General features: G+C 41.8%; 1 protein-coding gene across 1 annotated transcript in view; it reads right to left on the bottom strand.

Annotated features, from left to right (window-relative positions):
* Nucleotides 1–23891, bottom strand: part of LOC133473033 (protein kinase C-binding protein NELL1-like) — a 262509-nt gene that overhangs the window by 134047 nt on the left and 104571 nt on the right. Inside the window, exons 8-12 of the mRNA XM_061764738.1 lie at nucleotides 19254–19388; nucleotides 15786–15888; nucleotides 12682–12755; nucleotides 5594–5693; nucleotides 3718–3846 (exon numbers count right to left, since the gene is read on the bottom strand). Of these exons, the coding sequence (XP_061620722.1) occupies nucleotides 3718–3846; nucleotides 5594–5693; nucleotides 12682–12755; nucleotides 15786–15888; nucleotides 19254–19388 (541 nt within the window). The remainder of the gene's footprint in view (nucleotides 1–3717; nucleotides 3847–5593; nucleotides 5694–12681; nucleotides 12756–15785; nucleotides 15889–19253; nucleotides 19389–23891) is intronic.

The raw sequence follows: 23891 nt of genomic DNA, 5'->3' as shown, positions 1-23891 counted from the left end.
GCAATCAAATACCACATTTACACACCGAAAAATGCAGTTCTGCGGTTGACTTAGACCTGCTGGGGGGATGCAGGACAACAGAAAGCAAATGGCTTCATTAAAGTGACCCATGGTGGTTATAAACAGCAGGAGACTTCTAAACAAACTCTCGAAGAGAAATGAAAATACAATATACTATATTTCCATTTAATATACTGTGTAGAGATGCGCAGCAAAATGGGTTACATTTTATATTTATTTTATTATATTTATTCATTTTATTTATTTTACTCCATCAAGGCAAATTGACTTTACACTCTGTTGTACATATTTGTTGCACAAAGAACCAGAGCACACATGCAGGCGTTTGTCTGGAAAGAAAAGGCATACACATTCCTCAAACAGCATGATTAGCAGCCAAACAGAACAGGTTAAAAAATACATTATTTTAACAAAGACAGACACAATATAGCCAGCACGGTGGACGACTGGGTAGCACATCTGCCTCACAGTTCTGGGGACTGGGGTTCAAATCCCGGCCTGCCTGTGTGGAGTTTGCATGTTGTCCCCGTGCCTGGGTGGATTTTCTCCGGACACTCCGGTTTCCTCCCACATCCCAAAAACATGCGTGGTAGGTTTAGGAAAGACTCTAAATTGCCCGTAGGTGTGAATTTGAGTGCGAATGGTTGTTTGTTTCTATGTGCCCTGCGATTGGCTGGCAACCAGTTCAGGGTGTACCCCGCCTCCCGCCTGAAGATAGCTGGGATAGGCTCCAGCAGCCCGCGGCCCTGGTGAGGACAAGCGGTAAAGAAAATGGATGGATGGATGGATGGAGACATTATTAAAAAAAAGCCCTTACGGATAAGCTACTGCCACCCCAATTTTTGCGTGGGTTCTCTCCAGGTACTGCTGTTTCCTCTCATTTTAGAAAAGAAAAATGCAATTTAACTTAAGGTGTGAATGTGACTGTGAAAGGTTGTTTGTCTATACGTGCCCTGTGATTGACTGGCAAGTCTGCTGAGTCTACAGGCTCCAGTTCATCAGTGACCCTGAAAAAGATACCGTATGTGCTTGAAAAGGATGAATGGATGAATATGGGAATGGTCGAGTCAAATAAAAAATCTGACCAAATGTTCTTATTTTCCTACAGTCTTTCCTATAATCTCCTTGCCTGTTATTTGCAAGTGTGTGTTGTTTTGATGAAGCCTTAAAATGATGGACAGTATATGTTGTTTGTCTTTAGATGATAGTCTCAACAGATGATGTTGATTAAATTTCCGAAATTGTATTTGAACAAAAATATTGTTTTAGGCTGTAATTAGGGAACTGGCAGCTAAACAACAGCAGCGTTAATGTGTCTGTTTCTTCAGACACTGAGCAAGGATTCAGATCTGCTGTGAGAGTCACTGACAGCATAAACAAGAGCTGATGAGGATAATAAGATGATCATAAACCCATTAGTATAAATGAGAGAAAGTACACTGAATGGAGCTGCATCATCTAGATATGCAATACAATTGGAAAGAGATAAAAACATGACAGTCTGTGCTTCTCACCACCAGAGGTGGGTAATAACGCAGTACATTTATTGACGTAACTTTCTGAATAACTTGTACTTGTCAAAGTAGTTTGAATTCAACATTTTACTTTTACTTGAGTATTTTTGTAAAGAGGTAAGACAAGTTTTGTTCCATTACATTGAGCTACATTCCGCTCACTACTTGTAGGGAAAGGAAACCGGAGTACCCGGGAGAAAATCCATACAGGCAGATCCCAGAACTGTGAGGCAGATGTGCTAACCAGTCGTCCACCGAGCCGCCAATCCTATTTTATATTTTTCTCTATTTAACATCTGAGCTTTGATTAACAAATACGTTACTCACCAGTTAGTCAGTACATTAATTAATAAATTAACTTACTCTTACTTAAATACTAATTTAGTCATATTTTACAGTAACAGTACTCTTACAATTTTTGGCTACTCTACCCACCTCTACTCACCAATGTTGGGGTGTCGTTGTCCTGTCACACTATGCAATTCAATAATGATTTCATCTATATTAAGCTTTCATACACAACTCATTCATGCAATTATTTGTTCAGAAAAAAATATCCCCTATTCCGATTATATTTGAACCCAGATCTAGAATGTACTACACATGATGATAAAATGTGCACATTTTTATTTATTAAGTAATAAATACTGACCTCTATCTGAATTACTCCTCAATCTAGAATGTTGTTAGACCACATGCGGTAATACAATTTAGGACTCAACCATCATTAGCATGTGTCCCCATTTGTTATTCGTCATACAGTACACAAGCAGCTCATGTTAGCAATTTCCTGCCTTTCTCTTCCACCCCACTCATGTTCTAGGGTCTGTCTGTGAAGAAATACAACACCCAGAGTGCCATAAATGACACCCTGTTTTCCTCTCGTCATGAATCAGTAAAATACAAAGCCATACTGCTAGAATTACTTTATTACACAGTCATTAAAAAAAGCATGCAGAGGTTTGGCAGCCACCGGACATACAGACAGGTTAAACTTTATATAAACCATCCATCCATTTTCTTTACCGCTTATCTTCACTAGGGTCGCGGGCGTGCTGGAGCCTATCCCAGCTATCTTCGGGCGAGAGGTGGGGTACACCCTGAACTGGTCACCAGCCAATCACTTTATATAAACAGATTTTTTGTTCTTTTTTTTTATACAATAAAATTTTAATACATTATACTGAAGTTGATGTTAATTCTCCTGCAATAAGAGTACATGAGGGAAAAATTCACTCACAAAAAATATTAATTAATATTTGCCAGCTGTGCCACTTCAAGCTTCTATAAGGGTTCAAACTAATTTTGAGGGACTTAGAGAAGTCATACGAAAGAGGAAGGCGGAAGATTCTTGCTAATCCATTTACAACAGTAACTTGAGCTGTCTTTAGGGAAATCCCTAAATATGGATAATGCTATATGGCTTGCCGATTTACATTGTTGATCCAACAATCAGTGTCTTCCCATCCTCACTCATATGGTGTGGGACAATCCTGGGTGGGAGTGGAGCTTTGGGTAAACCTCTTTACCACGCAGATCAAACAGAACCAAACAGAATGAAAGCCTTCAGGCTCCCCAGCTCTCAGCATGTTCAGAGAATTCAGTCCAGGGTGGCTCCGAACCAAAGACAGCAGCAAAGAGCAACGAGAAAGTCCTTCAAATTGTCCATTGGCATGCTCAAGCATCTTAATCAAATACAACCATTAGCTCATCACAAGTAGTCTGCGGTCTTCAGCACCCAGAGGCAAGGTTTTCCTCAGCCAAGTCCAGCAATCAGTAAAGTGCAAGCCCACTGACACTCATAGATAAAGCTCTTCTGGTTTGACCGCATAATTACAATATGCTCCCATTTCAAGATTCTGTACTCTTACACTTTATAATGTGCATACTATACTACCAAATGGGGTAGCCGGTAAAGCAGTTTAACGAGGAAACGTGATAATCTTAATCTTGAGATGTATTTGTTATGTGTAGTGTTTGTTGCTGCAAAGTCCTTGTGTTTTCAACATATGATTCTTATACTGAATGTTGCACTTAATTGCAAGGCATAGGGGAGCATGTAGATGAAGCATTTAAAGTCTAACAACACCTTGAACACAAATAATAGTTAAAATGCTCTTAATTAGCAAAACGTCAAGATGACTCGGTCCCAGAATTTAAGAAGGGTAAAGTATCCTCCTACCTTCACAGTAGGTAGAATCCCCATGAATGGAGGCATAACCACTCTTGCATTCACACTCTGCTTTAGTATCCCGGTTCTTACACATTGAGTTTTCTCCACAGATGAGCCCCTCTGCACAGAAGTCATAACCTAAAAAATAAAATAACAAAAGTATTAAAATGTCCACTTTTTCATAAGACACAATAAACCTGTAACCTACATGACTTTAGATGACAACATTTCAGGTACAGTGTACAGATAAGGGCTACTATAGCGCAATTTGAATATTTTCTCTTTCCTGGAAACCTACTTACAAAGCTGAGTAAATGTAGGAGGACTTCAAAGATGCTTATTTGATCCTTGTTAAAACGCTGTGAACACACACACAAACTAAACAGTTTAACTGGTAGCTATTGAGTATATGCTAATCATATTCATTTGCAACAACAATAATCCTACTGTTAATACTATTAAGTAGATATGTATCCACGTACAGGAAAATCCTGGCCTTGAGAATTTTTTTTTTTTTTTTTTTGCTCTAACACCAGGGAAGCATAAGGCATAGTTTACTCGACTTGTCCCTTGGCACAAAAAGGAGTCCCCTGATCCAGTATGTTTCATTCACTGTGTGTGTTTGCAGTGTTCACTCCTGTCATGGATTAGGCAGTCAAGTAAAATTTCATAAATGTAATGTATATGTATGTCATGGAGCAACACGGTGGACGACTGGTTAGCACATCTGCCTCACAGTTCTGAGGACCGGTGCATGTTCTCCCGTGCCTGCGTGGGTTTTCTCCGGGTACTCTGGTTTCCTACCACATCCCCAAAACATGCATGGTCAGTTGATTGAAGACTCCAAATTGCCCGTAGGTGTGAATGTGAGTGTGAATGGCTGTTTGTTAATATTCCCCGTGATAGGCTGGCGACCAGTTAAGGGTGTACCCGGCCTCCCGCCTGAAGATAACTGGGATCGGCTCCAGCACACCCGCGACCCTAGTGAGGATAAGCGGTTCGGAAAATGAATGAATGAATGTCATGAAAATAAAGATTATTCATCCCTCCTCCTCCACCTCCTTCTTCTTCAAAGATATTGAACCCTTACTAGTTATTTCCAAATGAAGTGAAACCCATTAAAAAAAGAAACCAAATATAATCAAAGAGTGTACACAGTCAATTTCAGCCTGACAACTTGCTAAACACAGAACCACAGTCACGCAGGAGATTTAAGTAAAGTACAAGTCACACCTCAGTTTGGGGACAACGTAGAGACTTGAATTTGTTCATTTGTTATCTCTTACAATATGAATTCTCCTCCGGCCTGCACTTATTTCCTATTCCACTCTTTTCTTATACTTTTTAGTCATTTCAACATTGTAAAATTTAATCTCATATTGGGCTCTATTTTAATCCCCTATCATCAATTGCTTTCTCGCTAACCATCTTGCGCTTAATTTTCTTTTCCTGACTTTCCTCTCAACAGTCAGACTTAATCGTTTCATTCCGTATCATATTTTGCATTCAATGCTACTTAATTTTCCCTTCCTCAGAATATACACTCCTTCACTGTGCCTCTAGAAGTGAGAACCACTTTAATTTGTTTACTCAGTGTATTTACCAACTCACTGTTGGATTTCCCCCCAGTAATAACTCACTGCTAAAGCACCAAGGTTTGGGCTAATTGGCCTTGCAGGTGTTCATAAAGTAGACAGACCAATCTGCTCTGCTATCTGCTATGATATCTCAGTCACAAAAAATTACAGAGACATTTTTTTTTTGCAAAGGTGCAGAGTATATTTGGATACATAAATCTGTCTAACATCTTCACAGTGATAGGGGGTTTGTGGGTTTGAAGGGCTAAAGTAATTTCTTAAACAGATGAGAATGCAAAGAGACATACCTTGGCAAACATTGCAGCATCTTCCATCCCTTAATATCTGTTCACTGACAGAACAGTTGAGCTCTGGACAGGTTTCTGTAACTCTTACCATCAGGCCATTCTGGAAGTACAGTGCAGCATACCATACAAAGTTTAATGCAAAGCCCATGCGCACAATTTGTTTTATTTTTTGGTTTTGAGGCATTTATTTTTGTTGTGTATTCTTTAGTTGTACTTTGATAAATGTACAGCAACATCTGCTCCTTGCATTATGTGGCACCTTCTCCATTTCCAGGCCTCTGCCTTGTATTATCACCCCTTCCTCATCAACCCTGCTCTGTTAAAGGTGCCCTCATGTCCGACTACTTGCCCCTTCTTTCAATCTTATTTGTCCAGTGATATTTTATACCAGCAATCGGATTAGGGAAATCCAGAACCTCTCATTCAATCTCAACAAGGATATACTCGAAATACTAATTTAGACAAGAAATTTAGATAAATGAATGGATTTTACAAATGAAATGAAGATAAACTAATAATGTAATTCAGTCATTTTGTACCAGTAAAAATAAGTAGCATGCTTAGATGATCTTTTTGGCTAATCCCATCACAGGTGGCTGCAAAAAGTCAGTTCATACACCAAATGCCCAACATTCGCCTGTGTCCAGGTTTGGGAATGGGAGTCAAGATCTCCAGTGGCTCAGTGTTAGGGGTTATGCTGGCAACCGAAAGGCAGCAACATGAAACTATCAATGACTCATTACTTGCATGGATATAGTGTAGATTCATGATTGTCTCTCAACAAAAACATTTCCATATTTTCTTAAATATGAAAACAAAACGTTTCACATTTGGTAGAACATTAGTAAAGCAGTTAAAATTTATGTTTACTGATTTGACCTTTGAAACATGATTCAAGATTTTTTTTGTCATGTGCAGAGTAAAAACACAGTGGCAACAATGAGCAATGAAATTATTACTTTTCTGGTTTCTCTCCTCTATTAACCAGAAAAAGATAATAGAATTACAATTATACATACAATGAAAGAAAGGGGGCCGAGCAATGTTCATCACAGCAATTTAAAAAGACCATTTAAAAAAGACTTGGAGTTTGGTAGTGGATTAGTCAGTCAAAAATGTGTGTGTAATGTACAAAGATGTAGGCATTTACTATATGTACCTTTCAGCATTAATGGCGCCTTCACAGATGTGTAAGTTACCCATGCCATTGGCACTAACGAAGCCCCATACCATCACAGATGCTGGCTTTTGAACGTTGCGTCCATAAGAGTCCGGATGGTTCTTTTCCTCTTTGTCCCGGAGGACACGACGTCCACAATTTCCAAAAACAATTTGAAATGTGGACTCGTAGGACCACAGAACACTTTTCCACTTTTCATTAGTCCATCTTAGATGATCTCGGGCCCAGAGAAGCCGGCGGCGTTTCTGGGTGTTGTTGATAAATTGCTTTTGCTTTGCATAGTAGAGTTTCAAGTTGCACTTACGGATGTAGCGCCAAACTGTATTTATTGACATTGGTTTTCTGAAGTATTCCTGAGCCCATGTGGTGATATCCTTTACACATAGATTTTTGATGCAGTACAGCCTGAGGGATCGAAGGTCACGGGCATTCAAAGTTGGTTCTCGGCCTTGCCACTTACATGCAGTGACTTCTCCAGATTCTATGAACCTTTTGATGATATTATGGACCGTAGATGATGAAATCCCTAAAGTCCTTGCAATTGTACGTTGTGGAACATTGTCCTTAAACTGTTCGACTATTTTCTCACGCACTTGCTCACGAAGAGGTGAACCTCGCCCCATCTTTGCTTGTGAATGACTGAGCAATTCAGGGAAGCTCTTTTTATACCCAATCATGGCACCCACCTGTTCCCAATTAGCCTGTTCACCTGTGGGATGTTCCAAACAGGTGTTTGATGAGAATTCCTCTACTTTCTCAGACTTTTTTGCCACCTGTCCCAGCTTTTTTGGAACGTGTTGCAGCCATAAAATTCTAAGTTAATGATTATTTGCTAAAAACAAAGTTTATCAGTTTGAACATTAAATATATTGTCTTTGTAGTGTATTCAATTAAATATAAGTTGACCATGATTTGCAAATCGTCCCAACTTCATTGGAATTGGGGTTGTAGATATTCAATTAGTACAGTTTGCAGAGGTAAGGCACTGTGCTCAATTATGAGCATGATTGAGAAACTATTGCACAGTGTGGTTCACAGCTCTAGATTGTCTTTTGATCAAGAGATTGATGGCCTCTGGGTAGACGTTATTTTGTAGTATTGTTGTGCTAGCTGCGACGCTCCTGGAGCGTCTGCCGGATGGAGGAAGTGTGAAAAGTCTGTGTTGCAGATGTGTGCTGTCTCTGATAATGTTCTGTGCCCTCTGTGTGGCACAGCTGTCATAAGTGTGATGTAGTGGTTTACAGTCTACTCCACAGATGTGCTGTGCAGTTTTAATGACACGCTGGAGAGTCTGCCTGTTCTGTATGGTATCCCATACCATTCTGTGATGGAGTTGACCAGGATGCACTCCATTGTACATCTGTAGAAATTGCTTAGCATTTTGGAGGTATTCCAAGAATCCTTAAGAAGTACAGTCTCTGTTGAGCCTTCCTGACGATGTGCTGTAGGTCCATATTAGGTCATCACTAATGTTGGTACCAAGGAGTTTGAAGGTTTTCACCCCTTCCACTACTGTTGTATCATGAGGAAACGATGATGGTGTGTCATCCTTGGAGGAGATGCAGTCGTGGATGAAGAGGGTGTGCAGGAGAGGGCTGAGCACACAGCCCTGGGGGTCTCTGTGATCGTTGTCATTGTGCCTGATATCCTGGTGCCCACTTTCATGTACTGGGGTCTGTCTGTGAGTAAATACAACACCCAGTTGCAGAGGAGTGGTCTTAGTCTGAGGGTAAGCTGCTTCTCAGCTCGTCTCGGAGGTTGAATACTGAGTCAATGAACAGTATTCAAACATAAGTATCCTTTTTTTTCAAGGTGTGTGAAGGACTGTGTTAAAGGCATCATCAGCGGAGTAGTTCTCATGACAAGCAAACTGGGGCAGGGTCCAGTGTTTCCGGATCTGCCTTCTTTATGTGTGTCATGACTACTTTCTCAAAGCAATTCATCACAACTGAGGTGAGTGCAATGGGGAAGTAGTCATTCAGACAGGTTACTGGGGTTTGCTTGGGGAGGGGCACCATGGAGTTGGATTTGAAACAGTGGGCACAGATGAATGAAGGAGGGACAGGTTTAAGATCAATGGCAGTATATCTTGCTCACATTCACAAGGGGGGCAAGAACCCAGATAGCATGAGAAACGCAGATAGACAAAAGAAAAGATGGGAAATAAAACTCAGTTTCATTTTCCCTTGGGTCCTGAAGACAAATAGCAAACAGCAGCAGCAGCAGTTAGGCTATTGAATCAGAGATCTTGAGGTCCCCATTGTATCGCTCAGGGTTCAACGTATCGACCCAAATCCCAAAAATGCTTCTCTCCTTCACAACTTCTTTCAGTGTCATGATCTTCTAGGTACCATATTTAGTTGGAAAGTCCCTTTTGTGTGACTCATTGGACATACAAAATTCCACACCAGGAATTACAACAAGTAACGCTGTGGGGGTTACTATTGTTGTTTGATGTCAGAATGAGAATCAGCTCACTAAGAGAATTAGGTGAGACAGTGTTAAACAAGGTAGGTAATGTCTCATGAAATTTAGGTTTAATTTCAGTGAAAATACTTTGCAGTCAATCATAGCAAATACTGTAAAACAAAGATACACTGAAATCCTGATTATCATAAGAGGTATAATGTATCTTAAATATTTGCGTGCACCCAACGTTGGCATCATATGGTGAGGTATAGCCATCAAATACCGCCTCTTTAGTTAGTGTGGCCCCGTACCATCACCCTGGTGGGTAGCCTTTTCATGCCAAACTTCCATTTTTGTAAATCTATGTGAGTTTGTCTATTTAAGTCATAACAACAACAAAAAAATAAAAAAAAGAATAAAAACATGTTTGTAAAATAGTGGTAATCATTTGCATAAAGTCACATCACGTCAAAGTGGCACGTGCATCTGATGGTGATGCAAAATGAGCTAAGTGCTTTCAAAGTTGGCCTAACATTTGGTGCCTGTATCGCAATTATGTGAGAATGCATTCTCCATTCTGAGAAACGTGCTTTCAGACCAATGGCGCCCAATGCACCATAAAATAAAGACGTCTTGGTTCAGCTGGTTTCAGAGAGAGTTAACCAAAATTCACAAGTGCGGGGAAAGACACTGTTTGCATATAAGAAAAGGTGCTGTTGTCGAGGAGACTATGGCTCAACAGTCCTGAGTCATGGCCCTCCAACAGAAATCTGAAGTGTCGACTGGTGAGGAAAAGATGAAGAAGAAGGTTTTGTACTTTCTTTTCTTTCTCTTTACTTCTTAGGGGTAGGACCTGATAACTTTTTTTTTTTTTTCCTCTATTGGAGATGTACATTTTTCGGGAAGGACGAAATCTACTGCTGCTTTCTTTTTTTTTTTCTTTTATAACCTATCTTTTGTTGATTTGTATTGTATATGCGCAATAAAGACAAGCTCAATTCTTTCTGGAAAATGCTGCCAGTCACACCCCAGTCAGAGGCATCTGTTGTGAGGGCTACGGTGGCGGTTTGAGATGGGTGCATCAGCAGAACTGGGTTAGCCAAAGCGGTTTGAGCAGGGTAAAGAGCATCTGTCATCATCAGAGAGTCTCCTGCGGAGACTTCGCAGTGCACAGTGGGAAATTGGTGATGGCCTTCACCTTTTGGAGTTACTTGGTGGCCAAGGAAGGTGATCGATGACCAGCTAAATTCATGTCAGGTTGACGATAGGGCTGCGCTTGCAGAGCTTCTCAAATAATTGTAATAGGTGTGATAGGTCTTCCAAAGACCCACTGGAAAAGAGAATGTCGTTCAAGGAAACAACCAAGAATGGCATGTCACAGTGTTCATCAGGTGCGGAAACGTCTGCACTGCACCCATTAGGCGGAATGGCATGCATAGGAATTCCAAAAGGCCAAAGAGCATGATGACCGCTGTTTTGGACAAATCCTGTTGGTGGACCAGCACCTGGAGAAGATGGTGATGCCCACCAGGAGAGCAGAGAAGTGCTGTAGTCCTGTGGCACAGGGTACCGGTCTGGGGTAATGCTGTTGTTAAAGCACCAGACATCACTGCTGAGGTGCTGACTGCTGTCCGTTTCGGTTACCATGTGTAGTGGGAAGCCCACAGGTTTGCACAAGATTGCAGAGATTCTCCATTGTAGTGAACTCCTCATCGATTGCAAGCTTGGCAGAGTTGAGGCGCCAAGCTCATGCGTAGACTGTGGGGCAGACTGTGGTGATGTCATAGTCCATACCATGCTTAGCCACCACAGATGAGAAAGTGGCCATGGTGGGTTCTGGGAATTTGGCGAGCAGTGGACTAGGTGATGGGTCCTCCATGGCAAGTGTCTTCACCATGCAGACTGCTCCCACCGTGCAGGCTAAAAAGCAAAAGATAGGGCATCCATCAGGCGGGAGGTTGTAACATCCACTAGTGCAGAGAAGGTCAACCCACAGGAGCGACAATGCCAGATTCCAATCCAAAATGTTGTCCACTAATACACACTTCTACATACGTATATAGTACCATAGATATGAGTCGTTATGCCATTAGCAACATCATCTGGGGCTCATTTGCTTCAGCCAAGATGTCCACAGTCTGTGCTAGTAGAATGCTGCATAGTGCACCTGAATGACCCAATAGTAGTTAGCCGGACAAGGTGTTGGTGACAAACTACAGCTTGCATCTTGGCTAGCACTCATAGCTGCTAATGAGCACCAGCCATGGTGTTTTCCCAGACCGCAAAATTGCATGGCTTTGCAACATTACTTGGCTCAATATCTGGCATGACAGTTGCAAAACCCTTCATCATGTTGACGGCAGGCAATCACTGCAGCTGTGGTGAAGATAGTGTCCTCAGGAGTTGGAGCTGAGGTGCCCTGGTGGGGAAGCAATGCATGGGCAAACTGCTGCTGTTAGCGGGGAAAATCCTGTCTGCCTCCAGAAACTGAACACGGTAATCTTTGGTTGAGGGGAGTGTGAAACGAGATAGCATGGTTCATACTGTTGCGGGAAGCTGCTTCAGGAAGATGTGTCCGAACAGGAATGAAGGATTAGCAGAGCTCAGCACAGCCAGCATTATCTCCATCAACTCAGGTTTGCCATCTCTGAGGCAGTTTAGGTATATCAAGCGGTCTGCCTTCTCTGACGGGTCGAACAGCTACAAAATGAATGCCTTGAGTGCATTTTACTTCCCTGTATCCGGAGGAGCCTCCAGCTGCACCATTGTTCATGCCCTTGTTGAGGCATCCATAGCGGTGGAAATATTTTGCCATGTTCTGTGTCATTCCTCCTAAATTGAAACTGAGCTTCAATTTGCTGAAACTATGGGGATGAGTTGTGCTGCCAAAACTCAGGGAACTTGATCGTTGCGGCATAGATCTCACTGACATTCACCGCTTCGATAGTGTTGAGTGTGGAGACCGACATGGGGGGGAGCGCTACGCCGCCTCATTGTTCTACATCTTCAGAGTTACTAGTGACCAGAGAAACATTTAGACCGCCTCCACAAGCAATTTAATCACACACTGGTCATTTTGTATAGACACAGGAATAAACAATTGCTGTAAATATTTCAAACAAAGCTTTACTGTCTGTACATTAAAATAACAGTTCAGCATTTTCAAGGGCAAATAATGGGTCCAGAAATATTGTTACTGTGGTGCCTTGTAAGCAAATGTAGACGTACAATGCCAATTTTGTCCTTAAAAAATTGTGTTTCCAGATAAATTGCCTTCCTGTGAATAACACCGTTGACCTATGGTAAACATGAAGAATGCCTTTAATTATAATCCATACAGTTTAAATAAGGTGTTTGTATTTCTACATTATTATTATTGTTTTTAATTACCAAGACATGCTGGCTAACTGCATACTACAAGGCATGCAGTCACTACACAATTAATGTTGGCAGACAAATGCATTATGGTTAGTTGTTTGCAACTTAAAAGAAGAGTTACCTTGCATTCCCTGCAGTTCCTGGATAAAAAGTGCTGACCCTCAGAAAAGACCTGTCCCATGTAACTGCATTTTGCTGTGGGGGGAAACACTCTATTAGGCGCAAACTGAAATCTATGAAAAAACATTGACATAATATGATCTCCTAGTCGGCCTACTTTAATCAACAAAGAACCCAATGAACATCATGTAATTGCACACAAACTTGGTTTCAAGGCAAACACATTGAGTTAATTCAGTCAGTAAACTCAGTTGTCCTTGGCTAGTGAGCCCAAGCAGGGGAAAATGTAACACTGCATTAACAGTACAACAGTAGAAACACTTCTACATATTCCTCTGGCAGTAAAGCAGAACTAGAAAATGAAGCCTATCATGTGAAGTCCTGCTTTCCTCCTCCCCCGGGTGCAGGGCCATGGAGCTCACACTCACAACTCTGGAGCATAATTGCCTTGTCTGCCTGTGCCAGACTTCCGATGTTCAGATGGGAGGAAGAGGAAGAAGACTGAGCATGCAGAGCAATGGATGAAGGAACAGTGAAGCTGAAATTATTCAAAGGCAGACTATGCATAAGGGACTAACGGGTTGCAGAACAGCAAGACATACAGTTGTCCATTAATTTTTGAGCATTTACCAAACCCATATTTATACTACAGTTTACTTGTACATCAGTGGTCGTTTTTTTTTTTTTTTTTTTTCTTTTTCTTTTTTACCCAATCGTAAAGCAGAATACTGGTCTTAATTGTAACACCTTTGAAAATCAGGAATCCGCCAAGTACCGGTTAGGTCAAAAATAAATGGGTGATTTTTCATATTTACATATAGGCCATGGAAAAAGACTTCCAGACGGCTTCGAGGAAATTCTGGTCCAGCATCCGGCGTCTCAGGAGGGGGAAGTAGTGCACCATCAACACTGTGTATAGCTGCTGACCTCGACTCGGGACGTTGTGAGTCAGTGGGCAGAATACTTCGACGACCTCCTCAATTCCACAGACACGCCTTCCCATGAGGAAACAGAGTCTGGGTTCTCTGAGTCGGGCTCCCTATCTCTGGGGTTGAGGTCACTGAGGTGTTTAAAAAGCTTCTTGGTGGCAAGGCCCTGGGGGTGGATGAGATTCGCCCGGAGTTCCTAAAGGCTCTGGATGTTGTGGGGCTGTCCTAGTTGACACGCCTCTGCAACATCGCGTGGACATCGGGGACAGTGCCTCTGGATTGGCAGACTGGGGTGGTGGTCCCCCTTTTTAAGAAAGGGGACCGGAGGGTGTGTTCCAACTACAAGGGTGGTCACACTCGTCAGCCTCCCTGGTAAGGTCTATTCGGGGGTGCTGGAGAAGAGGGTCCGTCTAGGAGCAGTGTGGTTTTTGTCCTGGCAGTGGAACAGTGGACCAGCGCTACACCCTCGGCAGGGTCCTTGAGGGTGCATGGGAGTTCGCCCAACATCTGTTTTGTGGACTTGGAGAAGGCGTTCGACCGTGTCCCTCGGGGAGTCCTGTGGGGGGGTGCTTCACGAGTATGGGGTACCGAACCCCCTGATATGGGCTGTTCGGTCCCTGTACGACCAGTCTCAGAGTTTGGTCCTCATTGTCGGCAGTAAGTCGGACTCGTTTCCGGTGAGGGTTGGACTTCGCCAAGGCTTCCTTTTGTCACAGATTCTGTTCATAACATTTATGGACAGAATTGCTAGATGCAGCAGAGGTGTAGAGGGGGTCCGATTTGGTGGCCTCAGAATTGCATCTCTGCTTTTTGCAGATTATGTGGTTCTGTTGGCTTCATCAAGCCGTGCTCTCCAATTCTCATTGGAGCGTTTCGCAGCAGAGTGTGAAGCGGCTGGGATGAGAATCAGCACCTCCAAATCTGAGACTATGGTCCTCAGTCGGAAAAGGGTGGCGTGCCCTCTCCAGGTCGGGGATGAGATCCTGCCCCAAATGGAGGAGTTCAAGTATCTTGGGGTCTTGTTCACGAGTGAGGGAAGAACGGAACGGAAGATCGACAGGCAGATCGGTGCAGCGTCTGCAGTGATGCAGACTTCGTATCGGTCCGTTGTGGTAAAGAAGGAGCTAAGCCTAAAAGCAAAGCTCTCAATTTGCCGGTCGATCTACGTTCCTACCCTCACCGAAAGAACGAGATCCTGGATACAAGCGGCCGAAATGAGTTTCCTCTGCAGGGTATCCGGGCTCCTCTTTAGAGATAGGGTGAGAAGCTCGGTCATCCGGGAGGGGCTCAGAGTAGAGCCGCTGCTCCTCCACATTGAAAGGAGCCAGACGAGGTGGCTGGGGTATCTGATTCGGATGCCTCCCGGACGCCTCCCTGGTGGGGTGTTCCGGGCACGTCCCGCTGGAAGGAGACCCCGGGGATGACCCAGGTACATCTGAGCGGGTCCGAGAGTACAGAAAATGGCCCTGCTGCCCACGTTGTGAATTAACATAGCAGTTAGCCGTGCATCATCAGCCTTGGTTAGTCCAATCTGCTCACCAAGGAGGGAGAAGAACGAGGGCAGCAAGCGGCGCAAAATCAATGAAAGCCCATCTTCGTCCCCACTGTTATGTCCAATTACGTGAGTACAACGACTTTGTGCCAACGGTACTTTATTCTAACTCACTACTATTGTGTGCATTCCATAACATGCTTTTTGCAACACCGCCGTAACACTTCTAGTGTAGTGCTGTGGTGTAGTAAAATCCTTCTTTTGTTATTCTGGCATTTAGAAAATAGAAATAAATTAGGTAATCCTAATTTACCTAAAAGAGTTTATTCTGATTGTATGTCAGTCAGGAAAGAAAAAGCGGTATGTTTCTTTTCATACAGTCATGGCCAAAAACGGTGTATATTTCAGTTTGGTAGTGACTTGTGTGGGCATGAGGAGTATAATTTAAAGTCAATTTTCTTTGTATATTTGCTATATATTTTACTACAGCGTACATCTGTGTGCCCATACTGTAGCTAATAGCGCCCTACCTATTAACTGGTGAAAATAAAAACACACAACTCATTGAAAACCATTGTATTACAACTCAAGCACTGTTCCTGGACATGAAAACATTGCTTGTCGCAAACAAAGTTACTATGTGCATCGTGTTAAGTGTGAGGTATGTTTGTGATCAGTACTTACGTCTGCATTTCTTACAGCAGGACCCATCCACATGTACTGGCAATGAGTCCTCTGAGCAATTTGTAGGGGGACAGAAAATCCTGCGACACTCTACCACTCCATTCTGAAAGAATATATATATATATATATATATATATATACACATTTTTTTTTTTTTTTAACGTACAAAACATGGTGGCAAAATGAGCAAAACCCGATTATTTATTTTCTGGGAACGTAAGAGTTGGCTACCCACCTATAAGTACCAACAACAATGTTAGAATACAACACATACAGTACTAAGTGTATAAAAAAGGAGGCCACCCTTTTTAATCAGTTCTGATGTGCAAACACTGTAATTATTACAGGCTTTGTGTGTGTATTGAACATATACAGAAAACAAAACAAAGCAACAACCAAACAAAACAAGGAAATAAGAATCAAAGGAATGTACAATGTATATGTTCAAAAAGGAGTAAGAAGAAGTAAAATAAGTTAGCAGGTCCCACCCCTTATTCTGCGAACATACAGTACCCGATTAGTGTAATAGTAATGATTTAGGAAGCTGATTGTATGGATTATATTCTTGGAATCTTAAACCTGCCGGTCGATGTAAAATATATAATATAAACAAAGGTGGGTAATAACGCGCTCCGTTACATTTACTCAAGTAACATTTTCGATAAACTATACTTGTCAGAGTACTTTAAATGCACTGTACTTTTTACCTTGACTTGAGTATTTATGGGAAGAAGGATCGATACTTTTACTCCGTTACAATGATCGAAATGCCATTCACGACTTTTATTTACCCATTTTTGCGTGTGCGTCTATTTTTAGACTCCATCTTCGCCTTCCGGATAGGGCGCCTGTTGCACCAATCAAAACGGAATCACTAATGTAATTTGACTCCAACTGACCAATAAGATGACAAGTCAGTCACATCAAGCGAGCCAATCAAAATTATTCATTTTGGGGGGGGTGAAAACAGCCGCGCGACTGTGTTTACTATACAAAATACGAAAAACAACAGCTTTGTCATGCCGCTTTTAAATTGTGACTGCCCAAACTTGGATATTTCAGCCCATTTCTAACTTGAGAAAACACCTTACGGTAAGTTACAGATGTTGTTTTGGCAGTGGATATGGCAAAATTAGCTATGGTGTCGCACATAGCAAACAGCTTCTTCATGAAGTCATTTAAGTGAATAAAGCAACCGTTTTTGTAGAGCCCAATGCATGTGTTGGCAGTTAAAAATTTAACTGGTGGCTGGTGTGTGTTGACTACCATATATTATTTTTTTATTTTATTTGATGTTCATGCTCTTTTTAAATAAAAAAAATCGGAAGTTACTCACAAATTACTCTTTACTTTGGTAGTTCTTTAATTGAGTACTTTCTTACTCAAGTAAATATTTGGATGACTACTCTTTACTTGAGTCATATTATTCTAAAGTAACAGTACTCTTACTTGAGTACAATATTTGGCTGCTCTACCCACCTCTGAGTATAAATAACTATAAATAATGGGTCCATCCAAGTGTAATGGAGATTTTAACAGTTGCAATACATACAACCCACTATATTTAAGCTAGCATTGCTATTTTATTACTTTAATTTTTGTTATTTATTTTCCTTTATACCCAGAGGTAGGTAGGAACACATATTTACTCTATTACATTTACTCAAGTAACATTTGGACAAAGTGTACTTGTCCGAGTAGTTTTAATGCATCATACTTTTACTTGAGTATTTATGTTAAAAAGAAACTGTACTTTTTTTTTTTTTTTTTTTTTACAATGATCTACAACGTATATGCCAGTCGCCAACTTTATTTGTCAATTATTGTGTGCACGATCTAGTTTTGGACTTCGCATTTAACTTCCACATTGGGCGCTGTTTGCACCAATTCAATGCACACACTTGTATCATTTGAATCTAGTTCGCCAATCAAACGGCACAAGGCAGCCACATGACCGCACACAAAGCCTTTGTGAACCAATCAAAGTCAATCATAAACACGCTCCTAAATCTTGTGTAAAACCTTCCCAGAAGAGTTTAAGCTGTTATAACTACAGAGTGGGGACCGATGTCATATTAAACCCTATGGATTAAGAATGGGATGTCACTTAAATGTATATCTGAGTCAAGGCAGGTGAGCGAATATGTTTGACAATATAGTGTATATACATCGGACCTCTGCATACTTGAACCGAAAGACCTCTCTTTTTCTTGATGGCTGAGTCCTTCTCTATAGGCTTTAGGGTTTCTGTGCATTTTCCCACATCATTTTGTGAAAGAGACATCTTCACATCATTTGACAGTATTTATAGGCATACATTTTTATTTCATAACATTAGAAATTGGATACTGCCTACTAACAGGTATTCCATTGCTTGAGTCCAAAAATTCAAGTCAAGTCAGAAACAAAGGAAAACTCTTAAACGTAACACAGGTACAGAAATATAGAAACAGCCAATTACCTCGAGAAGCGGTTATCCGATCAGTGGGTCTGAACTTGCGGGGGACAGAGGTCGGCACAAAGGGTGCATTTAACTCCATCGATTGTAAAGTGACGCTAAGACAGGCTTAGCGGCTACACTACCCCACTGAGCCCAATCTAGCTATAACCATGGAGATGTAGTGGTCTTTCAAAACATTAAAAAAAAGTTTTATATTGCTGATATTTCATCAATAACATTAACGTATCTGTGTTATAAAACACTATTACAAATTTGCTCACAGTGTCTATAAAATTTTTTGTTGTAAAATTGGCATAATAATCACAAAAGTTGAATTTATGGCGTGTGGTGCTTTAATTGGTTTGAATTACCCCACCAAAGGTTTTATTTATTCGGGTATAAATATACAATCTGTTAACTAATTTATCATTGAGTGTTGGAGGATGGATAATGACACTAAGTGGCCTGCTGATACGGAGGCTCTGGAGGACTGACATTAGGTCTTAAGCTGATTTCTCTTTGCAGAAGCCTCTTAATTTCCTGAGTCATTGGAAATAGTTCCCAAGGATGCCACAGATATTACTTAATAGTATATACAGGGGAGCACATCACACTAACTAAACTCTCTTCAGTTGTGATACAGTATGTCTAATACCTGAGGGCACTGGATGGCCTGAATCAGCACATTTCAAAGTCTGGCTACCATGCGTGCAAGCAGACAGGGAGCCTAATTACAGGGTGATTATCAGGATGTTGCCCCGAGGCAGGAATGGTATCGGGTCTGGCAGAGAGGAAATACTAAAGGAAGCTACCTGTCAGGCATGAATAAAAAACAATTTGCAATCCAGTAAGGTTTACAACACCTTATTCAGTGTTGTCTAAATATGTCCATAAGCATGATATCCACAGTGTGCAAGGTAATTAAACCTTCATCACAGTTAGTTAGTTAGTAGACAGTTACATTATTGATTTTGTGATAGTTTTGAATCAAGCGTTTGATCATTTATTAGGACAACAGTAACACTCACCTTACATGCACAGTTCCTGCAATTTTCAGGCTCCACCCACAGCTCCTTATCCCTGTAGATGAGGCCGTTTGCACTGCAGGTCTTCTCACAGTGACATCCCTCAAGCTGAGTCAGCCTGGACTCGGCGTAATTTAACTAAGAATGACGATAAAATCACCAGTCACCAAACTAAATCACAAGTGTGACAGTGCGAACAGGTTAACCCCTCAATCCCTCTCCATCGCTCTCCGGAATGCCTACTTTTGCTCAGAGTGCTGCTCCACTGGGAGCCAGTCATTAGAGGAAGAATAAGTGATCTTCATTCAGCTCATGCTTCAGACCTTAGGCTATCATCTACAGTAAAAATGACTGCAAGGCAGACAGTTGAGATCTTCATGAACCCTCTTTTTTACTCCTACGCCCTTCTTTCCAGCTTGTTTCATGCTCAATTATTTGTCCTTCAACTGTGATGCTTTTTTGACATCATTCAAAAAACTGTTTGTTCATCTCATGGTGATTAAAATGACTCCTGCCTGACTTTAAAGAAAGAAAAATGAAAGAACACCAGGTCCGATTCACTAATATTTTTTAATTTTATAAAATGTGTTCTGACCAAGAGTCCATAGTGAAGGACTTGTACCGTGCTATTGCTCATGGAGCTTTGGGCTCGTCTGATCACGGTTTCACTGAAACTTAAATGCGCGAAGCCTGTGGTGAAAACAGTGAAGAAGTGGACCAATGAAGCTAAGATGGAACTTCAAAACTGTTTAGACTGGACAGATTGGAATTTTTATGAAATTCAACTGGCAGCATGGACGAATATAAGGACATTGTGACATCCTACATTAGCTTCTGTGAAGACATACAAAATGAAATACGAACAAAGACAATTTGCACAGTCAATAACAACAAGCTATAGGTCACTGCCAAACTTCGCCAGGCTTATGGCTATCAGAGTGGGGACAGAACCCTGTCCAATCAGGCCAGAAACCAGTTGACAAAAGAAACACCGCAAAGAGAAATTATGCAGAAAAGCTGGAAAATGAGTTTTCTGCCGACGACTCTCCATCAGTTTGGGGAGGATTACAATCACCTAACCAACCACAAGCGATCATTCCCCCCAAGCGGAGAACAATAAAGGACTGGCTGATGACTTGAATACCTACTACTGCAGATTTGAAAAGGACACTTTCACACCCCACACCCATCCAACTGCATCATCGACGACCACCATCACACCTCTGACTCCTCCTTCTGCAGTGATCATTTTTAAACAACAAAAGATCAACAAAGTGGCAGGCCCCGACAGTGCCCCCCTCCTGGTTGAAAGTCTGCAAACAGCTCACTCCTGTTTTCACACATATCTTCAATGGATCTTTGGAACTGTGTGAAGTCCCATACTGCCTCAAACGCTCCACCATCCTCCCAGTCCCCAAAAAAACCTGCAATTTCAGGACTGAATAACTACAGGCCTGTCGCCCTGACATCTGTGACCATGAAGTCCTTTGAACGCCTCGTGTTGGACCACCTCAAGAACGTCACAGGACCACTGCTGGACCTCTGTAGTATGCCAATCGAGGAAACAGGTATGTGGATGACAGTCAACATGGGACTGCACTTCATTCTGGAACACCTCGACAGCGCAGGGACCTACGCGAGGACCCTGTTCGTAGGCTTTAGCTCTGCGTTTAAAATAATCATTCCCAAACTCCTTTCCTCCAAGCTTCTTCATCTCAACCTTTGGCCTGCCAGTGGATCTACAGCTTCCGTTTTCTTTTTTCCCTGTTCGGCTGTTAGGTCAAACAGAATGGAAAATTGTGTCCCTTTTATGCCGGAACAGTTTGACGTCACAGTGGAGTTTTTAAGCTTCCGCTGTGGTATTATATTTGAGGTTTATTGAGAATCAGACTTGATCAGTCGAACAGAGCAAAGCTTGATGGGCAGGACACAGCAGGTGAGGCTGGGGGACACCACCTCATCCAAACGCACAATAAACACCGGGGCTCCCCAAAGATGTGTTCTTTGTCCGCTGCTCTTCTCTCTCTCGACACAAACGACTTCAGCTCAACGCATCCAGCTGTCAAACTCCTGAAGTTTGCAGATGACACCACAGTCATCGGCCTCATTAAAGACGGTGACGAAGTGGACAGCTGGAGCTTTGGTGCGGCCAACACAATCTGGAGCTAAACACGATCAAGACAGTAGAGGTGATCGTGGGCTTCAGGAAACATCCTTCGCCACAGCTGCCCCTCACGCTGTCCACCTGACCTGTGTCAACCGTCGAGACATTCAAGTTCCTGAGAATTACAGTCTCTCAGGACCTGAAATTGGACACCAACATCAACTCCATCCTCAAAAAAGGCCCATTGGAGGATATACTTCTTGCGGCTTCTGAGGAAGCATGGTGTGCCACAGGAGCTGTTGAGGCAGTTCTACACAGCAGTCATTGTATCGATTCTCTGTTCATCCATCACAGTCTGGTTTGGTGATGCAAAAAAGAAGGACAATAGACTGCAACGGACAGTCAAGGCTGCCGAAAAAATTATCGGTACCCACCTACTCACTCGAGGACTTGCACGCTGCCAGGACAAAGGCAAGGGCATGCAAAATCCTCTTGGACCCTCCACATCCTGGTCACCACCTATTCCAGCTTCTTCCCTCATGTAGCCGCAATCAAACAATACAAACTAAAAACAGCAGACATTCCAACAGCTTCTTCCCTCTTGCCATTAACTTCTTGTTGACAAATATATACGATTAACAATTTCATTGTTAACAGCCCGATGATAGCTGGGATAGGGTCCAGCACGCCCGCGACCCTAGTGAGGAGAAGCGGCTCAGAAAATGGATGGATGGATGGATAGAAAAAATGATTAAACAGCTAAGTCACATTCAGAAGCTACGTAGCTAATGTAACGTCACTTATAATGTCGCTTCTGAGTATACCGTGACGTTCGCTTTCCATATAGTTAACTCTCATAACTCAGGTAATGCAGTATTTCATCGGTGTGAAGCCTTTAACTGTGATTCCCCTTGAATATCGTATGACATGGGGTTTACTAAACACACATGAGATCAGCGTATTAAAGAACCGGGCACCTTCTCCTACACAGGGACGCGAGAAGGCAACAGTCTTCTACAACACCACACAACGCTCTAGAAATACAAGTCCAGTGCCAAAATGACAACGGACACAAAATACAATTCTGAAGTTCCCTATAGAGGAATATGAACAAAAACGAAATGAGACTGAAGCAAATATATATAGTTTTTAAAGCTTTCCAGTTCAAATGTAGATATCGTATTTAAATGTTGTTAACGTTATATTTCTCTTTCATCAGTATTTATGATCATATACATTTCTTATAGACATACATATTTTAAAAATAAGGTTTTTTTTTTAATTTAAAAATACCTTACCCTAAATAATCACACTACTACCATTGCCATCCATCCATCCATTTTCCGAGCTGCTTCTCCTCACTAGGGTTGCGGGCGTGCTGGAGCTTATCCCAGCTATCATTGGGCAGGAGGCGGGGTGCACCCTGAACTGGTTGCCAGCTAATCGCAGCTACTACCATTTCTTAATATGGAAATTTTCCCAAATGTCAATAAGTATGTTCTGTAAATAGGTGTGTCTCTTTGTAATTGCATGCTTACTGTATATTTTACCTCAACGGTGCGAGATGCAGATATTCATTGTTCCTGTGACAGAGAAGGTTATTTTCTATTCTATTCTGTCTGAGACATTTTGTTTTTGTGTGCGCATTTTGAATGTTTGGTTATGTGTTTTGTGATGGTTGTTGTTGGTGTTATTTTGTGGCCGACATTAGGCCACAAGTCCTCTTGGATAGGCTACTGGCAAAAGGACTAAGTGGGAGTTCAGCATGAGTGTGAAAGGATGTACTGTACTGACCCTTGAACCACAAACACAGTTGTCAAGTCACCACCATACCACGCAATCCAAATCCCTATGCCAAACATATACTGAACAATTTTAATCTATAAACATTCCATCTTAAGTTTGTGTGCTTGCATTGCTGTGTATGCGCATAACACTCCAGTTTCATGCCATTGTTTCGACATTAGTGGGTGTTTACATGCTAATTAGGACTACCTGGCCCAAGCCTGCTATTTATGAGAACATGACAACATTCACAAGTGCTAACAATTGAACGGGTTAAGAAAAATTTATGAATCAGCAGAAATATTAAGTTAAAAAAAAAAGAAAAAGATTTCTACTTAATTTAGTGGCATTCTCATTGCTCCTGGAGGGCTGTGTGAGCTGTGAGCTTTAAAAAGCTGCCCTGTCAAAGCGCAAAAAAAAAAAGGCTTGAAATACAAATTTGGAAGGCAAAGCATCAACCCAGAGGCACCACAGAGGAATAGCTTTCCTGGTCATCAAGAGTAGCAGGAAGTGGCAGTGTGGTATCACACAAGTCGGGAGCTCATAGACATGTAGTGGTTGATACATTAGGCAGAGACTTGGGCATAATAATAAAACGACAGCAGAATATCTAGCTCTTTGGCTGTTCTTTTAACTTTGCTACTGCTCTGAACCCTTCTTCAAGTATGAGTGGACCAAAGAAAAGAAAAGTCGACAGTGAGTGCCGAGTGTTTTATTATAGAATGGAATACAAAATACTTTTTCACTGAAGT

The sequence above is a fragment of the Phyllopteryx taeniolatus genome, chromosome 2 (assembly GCF_024500385.1).
Source record: "Phyllopteryx taeniolatus isolate TA_2022b chromosome 2, UOR_Ptae_1.2, whole genome shotgun sequence".
Taxonomy (NCBI): Eukaryota; Metazoa; Chordata; class Actinopteri; order Syngnathiformes; family Syngnathidae; genus Phyllopteryx; species Phyllopteryx taeniolatus.
This window is presented reverse-complemented; position numbering and strand designations above follow the sequence as displayed.